This window comes from Sceloporus occidentalis, unplaced genomic scaffold (assembly GCF_023333645.1).
Source record: "Sceloporus occidentalis isolate IW3139 unplaced genomic scaffold, rSceOcc1.0.p SCAF_114, whole genome shotgun sequence".
Lineage (NCBI taxonomy): Eukaryota > Metazoa > Chordata > Lepidosauria > Squamata > Phrynosomatidae > Sceloporus > Sceloporus occidentalis.
Window position 1 is genome coordinate 2,765,117 of NW_028317094.1, and position 9,953 is coordinate 2,775,069.

The 9,953-nt window shown below is 44.1% G+C and overlaps 1 protein-coding gene across 1 annotated transcript; it reads right to left on the reverse strand.

Annotated features, from left to right (window-relative positions):
- Positions 1-4,151: 4,151 nt before the first annotated feature.
- On the reverse strand, positions 4,152-5,489 carry LOC149282490 (uncharacterized). Its single transcript, XM_089498229.1, has one exon. It carries the CDS (start codon positions 5,285-5,287, stop codon positions 4,241-4,243), a length of 1,047 nt encoding a protein of 348 aa, XP_089354355.1. The 5' UTR covers positions 5,288-5,489; the 3' UTR covers positions 4,152-4,240.
- Between the last annotated feature and the right edge of the window lie 4,464 nt (positions 5,490-9,953).

The following is a 9,953-nucleotide window of genomic DNA, read 5'->3' on the forward strand; positions in this document are numbered from 1 at the left end:
ATGGGACAGGCATCAGCCTGAAGTTGCAATGTGAGATCCAGAGTCAGTCCTGTGCTCCAAAAATCAAACTAATTTGAAACAAGAAGCTTTATTGATGAATCCAGGCAGAAACATCCATTAACACCTTTTTGCAAAGTCTGAAATCCAAAGAAATTTGCTCAACCCCTCCCTAACCCAGCCCCCAATTCCCAAGTTAAGCAACACAAGCGGAGGCTGCATAGATACCAAGGTTGTCTATACTTCCCTTCCCTTCTCCCAGACAGCCTCACCTTGAAGAGCGGTCTTCCCAAGCCAGCTTCGCTCCTCCTTGATAACCAGTCTCCAGTTGCAACCCCAGCCCCTCTCCAAACGCCCTCCTTCATCTAAAAGCCACTCCATCTGTCTTTTTAACATTTCCCTCTACATGCTATTCTATAACCCATCTCTCTACACTACCTACTATGAACTAAAACTATAACTCCTACTTTAACTCTAATAATAAAGCCTAATGTTTTTACTCTTTATGACAGAACCCTTATACACTGTTTCTGACACGCAATGGGCCACTCTCAATCCTTCAGGTATACAGCACCAGTCTGAAGTCACAATAGTACCGTCTCAATCCTTCATTCAAAGAGCATCAGACTGAAGTCACAATGGGCCAATCTCAATGTTTCAGGCAAGAAGCATCAGCCTCAGGTTGCAATGGTCACGTCTCAAACCTTCAGGTAAGCAGCATTAGCCTAAATTCACAATGGTCCCATCTCATGGCTGCAGGCAAGGAGCATCAGCCTGAGGTCGCAATATGTCATGAATCCCTTGATTCATGCATTTATTCATTTATTCATCTGGGATTCATGCCATAAGGGTTATAGGTTTAGGTTTAAATCAGAGTTAAAATAGATTGGGTTTATTGTGGGTTAAAATAATATGTTATAATATGTGCTTTAAAAGAAAATGCTAGGAAGAGGTAGGGAGATCATGGCTAAAGAATGTGATTGTTTGCTAGGATTGGAATGTGTGGGAATCATCCTTCTAACAGAGGCTTGGGTTTAAAAGACTGGTCTCTGTAAAAGGAGAGGGAACCTAGAGAGTTATTGGTATTTTTATATTGTATTATGTTGTTATTGGTTTATGCTTATTATATTTTTATACGGTATCATACTAGATTGAGATTGATGGGGTTTCATATTATATAGATAGATAGATAGATAGAGAGAGAGAGAGAGAGAGAGAGTTAATCATGAATCCTGGATGGAAGAACTGCGCGGGAACAGGCTATCCAATTAATTAGCTTTATTGGTTAATGGGGTAGGGTTAATTGATATGGTTATAAAAGTGATATGTGTATACTTTCATTACTGACAAAAACATCACTTCTATTGCATGTATCTTCTTCAATACAAGCTGTTCCTTTTTCAAAGTACTGCCTTTTGTGTTGCAAGAGGGGCTGCAATTAGGAGCCTGACAAATATCTCTCTCCCCTTCCATTCACCCTGCTTTCCCAACGTAGTCAAATTGAATCCAGGTAAAACGAAGTTACTTGTAATAGGGAACTCTAATCCGGGAATGGAGTTATGTCAGCCAGTTCTGGATGGGTCACACTTCCCCTGAAAGACTCTGTCCGCAGTTTGGGAGTGCTCCTGGAATCATCACTTCATCTGACGGCTCAGTGGATGCGACAGTCAGGAGCACTTGTTATCAGCTTCGGCTGATACGCCAACTGTGCCGCTTCCTGGAGCAGGGAGACCTTGAAACTGTAGTACATGTGCTGGTCACCTCTCGGCTCAAATTCTGTAACACACTCTACATGGGGCTACCCTTGTGCCAAGTTCAGAGACTTCAATTGGTACAGAATATGGCAGCCAGGTTAGTTATGGGCATTTCTAGAACTGCCTACATTACACCGGTTCTTAAATCCCTCCACTAGCTGCCCATTAGTTTCTGGGCAAGATACAAGGTATTGGTTTTAACCTGTAAAGCTCTCCATGGCTTGGGTCCTGACTACTTGAGGGAGAGCTTCCTCCCATACAATCCATCCGGAGACTCAGGTCCTCTGGGAAGAAGCTGCTGCAGCTCAAGAAGACCAGACTTTCAGTGGTGACCCAGAGGTCCTTCTCATCAGCCGCCTCCTGGCTCTGGAACGACCTCCGGATGAGATCCGTCATATTTCCACCTTGGAAGCCTTTAGGAAGGATCTCTTCTGGCAGTCCTTTCCAGACTAGATTAGATCTATTGAATGCCTCTCCCTCCCCCTGACCCTTACCCTTGCCATTGTTACTGTTATGGAAATTGTTACTGATGTATTGTTCCTGCCCTCCCCTCTCACCTTCAGAAAATGACCCATTTCTTGCCCGAAAAAACTTTTTTACTGTATTGTGTTTTAGATCTTTTACATTTTCTTGCTGTTTATTAGCTTTTTAATTGTTGATTAATGTTCTTATAATTGGGAGGAGGGTTGGGGGGGGGTTGGAATTTTAATTGTATTTCTGAAATTGTATGTTATTATATTACTGTAATCCACTTTGATTCCTTTGAGAAAAGGTGGAATATAAATAATAATAATAATAATAATAATAACATCCATTCAAGGGGCTCTAATGCCCTTTCACTATGCTCCAAGAACCGGGGTGGGGTGGGGTGTGGGGATGTTTCTGGGGATGCAGGTCTCTCTGTTGGTCCTCCTCTGCAGGGTTGTTGTGAAGGAAAAGGTAAGTATTTGAGGGAAGTGCCCAATCCGGATCCTGTGGGCCTCTAAGTCTAGTTCCCAGGTTGCCAGGCAATTGCCAGAGTTTTGAGGTCCCTCCGTCTTCCTCCTCTTGGCTTTGGCCTAGATTTTGGCTCTTCTCTCCCTCCCCAGGACTCCAGAGAACCCTCACCCCTGAAAAATGTTGCCTCCAATGCTATTGAACCCTATCCTGTGTGATCCTTTCTATTTGGCACAAAACCCTTCCCCAAATGAGGTATCAGAAGGGAGGGTCTCTCCTCTGCCCCACTTTCCAGGAGGGAGGGGGCTCCTCAAAGACCTTTTTACCCTTGGATCCCCCTCCCCTCCATGGCCATGCCTCTCTCCAAGGGTCTCTCTGCCCTCTTTTCTCATAATAACCCCCCAAGTACCTGGGACACAAGGAATCCCCCGAGGTGGGGGCAGGGAAGGAAATAGGAAGAGGAGGCCTGGCAGGAACCCTGCCTTTCTTTGGGGGAGAAGAGGGGCTTCCTTCCTTCTTATAACCCCCAAGGGTCCCCCAGAAGACCCCCCCCCCAGCCATTCCTCTGAATGAATGAGGGCTCTCCCCACTTCCCTCCCACCCTCAGAACAGACAGTGAGGGCAGCAATGGCTTCAGTGGCTGAGACTATGCATGCATAGATGCCCACAAAGGCTCCTCCTCAGCATGCGCAGGGATTGCCAGGGCCTAGACGCTCCTGCTTGTTCCGCTGGGGGCCTTTGCAGAAAAGGAAGGTATGTGCCGGGGGTTCAGCAGCCTCCCCTTCCTTCCCTCATTTCTTCCTTTGAGGAAATCGCAATGGACTCCAAGGTGCAGAGCTGGACTCAGGAGGGAAAGGCAGGAAAGGAAGGCTCTAGTTTGGAAATATAGCTGTCCCTCTGTATCCTATGTGTTTGTGTGTTTGCCTCTGCTGTCCTTATGGCTGGGAATGGAGCTGAGGACTGAGGAGAGAAGAAAGGGTCAGTTTTGGGCAAATTCCGAACTTCTGTGCATCAAAGAGTCCATTGTGTTGAAAAAGCAAAGATCTTTATTGAGAACAAAAAGAAATTCAGTATTTAAGCCAAAACTGCCCACTCCAATCCAAACAATGCATCAAAATCCCCAAACCTAAAATCCCACCCTCTTCCAAACCTAGCCCCACCTCCAATTCCCACAGTCTATGCCCCACAGGTAGCAAGGACCCTTTGCCATTCCCAAAAAATAGCCCTTTCTGTCAATACCTGCCCCCAATTTTCTTCAGCCAACATCCCAAATATCCCAAAAGCTATCATTCCCATAACTATTCCGCAACAAATCCCAGCCCCCATCTACCTAACCTATACCACGACCCACAATCCCCAGCCAAATTTACAACCCAAAACAATTATCTATACTATTAGCAATGAAAACCTAAACTTAAGAAAACACAATCTTAAAACATAAACAGACATATGGACAGACAAATCTCACAAACAAAATCAAAAGGGCCTTTTATTTGCACTGCTGGATTGAAAATATGCTTTTTGAATTCGTTAGTGACAAATATAATGTTAGTTCATTTCTGGGATTTGTGTGGCTTCTCTCCAGTGTGGACTCTCTGATGTGTCACTAGGTGTGACTTCCAAGGGAAACACTTCCCACAATGCTGGCATTTAAATGGCTTCTCTCCTGTGTGGATTCTCTGATGTTTCACTAGGTCTGACTTCACAGAAAAACATTTCCCACAATGCTGGCATTTGTATGGCTTCTCTCCTGTGTGGACTCTCTGATGTTTCACTAGGTTTGACCTCCAAGAAAAACATTTCCCACAATGCTGGCATTTGAATGGCTTCTCTCCAGTGTGGACTCTCTGATGTCTTTCTAGGTTTGACTTCTGAGAAAAACCTTTCCCACAATGCTGGCATTTGTATGGCTTTGCTCCTGTGTGGACTCTCTGATGTGTCACTAGGATTGACTTCCGAGAAAAACCTTTCCCACAATGCTGGCATTTGTATGGCTTCTCTCCAGTGTGGCCTCTCTGATGTATCTCTAGGTGTGACTTCGAATAAAAACATTTCCCACAATGCTGGCATTTGTATGGCTTCTCTCCTGTGTGGATACTGCGATGTTCCAAAAGGTGTGACATCTGAGAAAAACATTTCCCACAATGCTGGCATTTGTATGTCTTCTCTCCTGTGTGGACTCTCTGATGTCTCACTAGGTCTGACTTTGAAGAAAAACCTTTCCCACAATGCTGGCATTTGTATGGCTTCTCTCCTGTGTGGACTCTCTGATGTGTCACTAGGTGTGACTTCGAATAAAAACATTTCCCACAATGCTGGCATTTGTATGGCTTCTCTCCTGTGTGGATTCTGCGATGTTCCAAAAGGTGTGACATCTGAGAAAAACATTTCCCACAATGCTGGCATTTATATGGCTTCTCTCCTGTGTGGACTCTCTTATGTGTCACTAGATGTGACTTCCGAGAAAAACATTTCCCACAATGCTGGCATTTGTATGGCTTCTGCCCGGTGTGGACCCTCCAATGCATGGCAAGGATTGACTTGTAAGCAAAACGTTTCCCACAGTGCTGGCATTTATGTGACTTCCTGCCTGTGTGCATTCTCTCATGATTAAAATGTTCTTCTGTAAAGAAGGACAGTGACAGATAACATTGAAAATCAGACTTAAGAGAGGAGGGTGTTACCGCATGATTTAGCCCTCATTAAACCCTCTTTATTTGAGATTATATTATTAAAGTTGCTGTGAGTAACCCAAGCATGACCCTGCTGCTTATGCCCCTAAATCCATGGAACGATCGTATCCTTACTGATAGGAACTAGGAAAGAATGGGGACTGCCTGGAGGGAATCAGTGGAAGGAGATAGTCAAAGGACTGTTGAAAAAATATTCTGTTAACCATGTGCAAAAATACTTTGATTGACAGGTGGCATAATATTCTGTGAGACTGCCATAGAGTCCTGAGTCAGAGCCCAAGGCATGATGGAAGCTAACTGCAGAGGATGCTTCATGCTGTGTAGCACCATGAGATGACTCACAACCAATACAGTATACAGCTCATATGGGGACTGGTGTGGATTGGATTGGAGTTGTGAGTACAAGAAAACATGAAGGTGATAGAAGTTGGAGAGGAGAGCTTGCAAATATTTGTATTATTTTGCAGCTCAAGATAGAGAACCTCCAAGGATTTCGATGAAATCAACTGTGTTTGTGACTTATTTTTAGTGTGAAAATAGGTCAGTGCATTGCCAATATCTATATATCTGGGTATTTAGTTCCATACTCTGCTATGTTATTTTTGAGCTGCATCTGGGAGCATCACCCTCAGATTGTAATGTACATTGGCTTGTGAACGCAATCAAAATTCAGAGCCAACAAGGACATGAGGGGGGTGTGCTAATCCCTTTTGTCTGAGGTATTTACAACAAACACCCATTGCATTCAATTCGGTTTCACACCATTCTTTCCCCACACAGGAAATATTCTAAAGTGATATAAACCTCTCCGAACCCTCAGTTTTTGCCCCCAAGCACCAATTTCCGTATAAATATCAGCCCCGACTTGCTATTCTTCAGTGTCAGTCCAGTTACAGACAGACACTGTTTGTTTTCATGGCTAAGCACCTCAATGCACTCATCAACCCCAATTGTTGCAGGAACTACTGACCTCTCCCCATTCCAAATCCTCAACAATTGGAATAAAGATCTGGATAGGTAACGTATCACCATTATCAAAGACTTACATCTATTCAGCACTCCCGCCTTTCTTACCTATTTCTTTTGTGTGTGCATGAACACTTATATGTATGTGTCTGTGTGTTTTGCTTTCCCCCTAAATAAAACACAAAAACCTATTTTAAATCCCTCTGAAGTTGGGTTTGATTCAGGACCTGCTATAGCTGGGCAGGATCCAGAGGTCACTATTGCCCCAGTAAAACTATTTCGTTCTATTGTGGTGGAAATATTCCTTGTTGAAATAAAAAACTATAGAAAGATGGAGTCACCTTTGTCAGCCAGAGAGATGGTTTTTGAAATAAAGGCTTGGAGTTTAGAAAAACTAGAGCAAAGGAATAATGAGTGCATCTTGACCTGGATGGAAGCTGGCACCAGTAAAAAGACATAACATAAACTACTGAGATAAGGACACATAGTTGACATTCAGAAGCAAGGTTAGGAGGAAAGCTACTGAATTCCTACAGGAGGGGGTAAGGAGTGATGATGCAGTTTTAATGTATGCATGTATTTCTGTTCTGATTGTAAGAATTCTGTATGTTTAAATTGTAATTAGCCAATCAGGTGTATTGAAGAAGCTTCTTTGTCTTGAATAATATCAAAAGAGCCATTTTGTCTTGTTCGGGGTCTCAGCTTTTGGAACTTGAATTCCACTGAGTTCATTGTTTTCCTTTGTCGACAATTGGAAATAAACTTATGGATTTTCAATTACTAGATCCTCTTGCCAATCCTATTGCTCTGCCAATCCTAGAAATTTAAGTTTCCTGACATTTCTGTTACACTATTGAGCTAAGTACCAAACTCTCCTAAAAGCATAGCACTTGCGGGTATCCTCCTCATACTCCAGCATTTTGGGTAACAAAGGACCTCTTGAATCAACCATGGAGCTAAGGAAGCTCAGGTAAGAAAAGAAATATTAGACAAAAGCAGGTTTTGTGTCTCCCTTTCCTCCCTTCATAGTTATTACTCATAATTGCTAAATGAACCCCTAAATATGTCTGAAAACAAGGATTTCAGCTGGTTCTAAGAAGTTCACTCAAAACAGTTCTTAAAATCTGTGAGGTTGGTGGCTGCCTCCCAATTCCCAAGGCCCCTCTCCTGGCCCTTCCCAGAGGTCCCTTCCTCTCCGCACAGAGCTAGGCGATCCTGGCTTTGCTCCTGCCTTCCCCTCCTGGCTCCCAGAGGCTTGATCCCCTTTCTATTCTCCCTCTCCTCTCCAACCATCTGCACTGCTTTAGCATCTCACCTTCAGGATCTCTCCCCTCCCTTTTGATTTTTCACATTCCCTCCATCTCTCTATCACAGACACATACCCACAGAGTGTGATGCATAAAAGGGACACTTTGAGATTCATTTCTTCAGAAAGGCAGGGCAATCAATATACAACTAATGCATTAGGAAAGGCAGAACAAGGGGTCTGGGACCTGGTTTCTGATATTAGTGAGGGTCAAGTACGAGGGATGAGCCTTAAAACAAGCTTAAGGCATCTCTAAGACAGGGGTGGACTACTGTTGAGAAGTGGGGTGGTCATATTGGACCCCAGGGGATCTCAGAGGCAGCCCCACATTGTGTCACCTAAAAATATGGCATAATGTTTTGTCCCTCAATATCCCACAGCATCCCTTTGGGGAATGGAGGCTGTTTTGCCACTGTTGGGCCCTCTCTGAGCCATTGCAGGGCCAAGGGAGGCCCTTTTCCCATGAAGCCTCTCCAGAGCCTCAAAAGGCTGGAAAAGGGGCCACAAAAGCCAGGAAACTTGCTCAGGAATGGGCTCAGGACCATTTAAGGGCAAAAAGCATTAATCTCCATGGCTCCTTCCCACAAAATTGCAGAATTGGCAGTTTAGGATTGGATATTTAGAATCCTTACAAAGTGGAGAACAATAGTGCCTCACAAAAACTAGAAATTCCAAGATTCCACAGGAAGTTGTTAGGACAGTTAAATTATGTGAGAAAGGGAACTAGGAATGGTAGTAGAGCACAAGTTGAACATGTGTATACAGTGTGATGCAGCAGCTAAAAAGGCCAATGTGATCCTAGGCTATAACAATAGGAGTATAGTGTCAAGATCAAGGGAAGTAATAGTGCCACTCTATTCTGTTTTGGTCAGGGCTCACTTGCAATAATCCTGCGTCCAGTTCTGGGCACCACAATTCAAACAGATGTTGAGAAGCTGGAGCATGTCCAGAGCAGGGAAACCAAAATGGTGAACAGTCTGTAAGCCATGCTCTCTGAGGAATGACTTGGGGAACTGGGTATGTTTAGCTTGGAGAAGAGAAGGTTAAGAGGTAATATTATGGCCCTGTTCAAATATTTGAAGAGATGTCATATTCAGGATGGAGCAGGCTTGCTTTCTGCTACTCCAGAGAAAAGGACATGGAACAATGGATGCAAGCCACAAGGACAACAGATTCCACTTAAACTTTAGGAGGAACTTCCTGAGAGTAAGAGCTCTTCAACAGTGGAATATACTCCCTCAGAGTTTGGTGGAGTCTCTTTCTTTGGAGGTCTTTAAACAGAGGCTGGATAGCAATCTCTTGGGGGTGCTTTGAATGTCTATTCCTGCATGGCAGAGGATTGAACCGGATGGTCCTTGTGGTCTATTTGAACTCTTTGATTCTATAATTCTAAAGTGGAATCACGCCTCCCTATTTGATATTAAATTAATAAAGCTGGAGTGGGTGACCTGAGCATGACCCTGTTGCAGATGCCCCAAATCCATGAGACGATTATATCCTTACTCACAGGAGATGGCAAAGAAGAGATTGTGGGGAACTACCTTGAGGTAATCAGTAAAAGCATATAGTCATACAGACTGTTGAAAAAAGATTCCTTTAAACCTGTGTAAAAATATTTTGATTGAAAAGTGGCCTCATATCCTGTGAGACGGCCAGAGAGTGCAGAGTCAGAGCACATGGCATGATGCAAGCTAACTCCAGAGGACGCTTCATGCTGTGTGGCACCAGGAGATGAATCACAATTAATACAGTATAGAGGTCACATGTGGATTACTGTGGATAGGATTGGATTGGAGTTGTGTATACAAGAGATGGTGAACATGATGGAAGTCAGAGAGGAGAGCTTATTATTTTGCAACTCAAGATAGAGGACCTCCAAAGATTTCAATGAAACCAACTGTGTTTCTGACTTATTTTTAAGTGAAAAGTGGTCAGTGCATTGCCAATATCTATATCTGGATATTTCCTTTCGCACTCTGCTATGTTATTCTTGAGCTGCATCTGGGAGTGTCACTCTCAGATTGAGCTGTACACAGTGGAACCTCCCTATACGCGGATTTGCCATACGCGGATTTGAGCATACGCGCATGGCAAACCCGGAGGTTTTTCCTAATGGCGGCACGCATGCATGCGCGCCGCCATTAGGAACAAAGCCCCTCTCCTCCCCTCCTCTTTCCCCCTCCTTCCTAACTTCCCTCCCTCCCTCCCTCCCTTCCTACCTACCTACCTAAAACTAACCTACCTTCCCTCCCTCCCTCTCTCCTTACCTGGGTCACCGCGCCACTGCCGCATCCTCGCTGC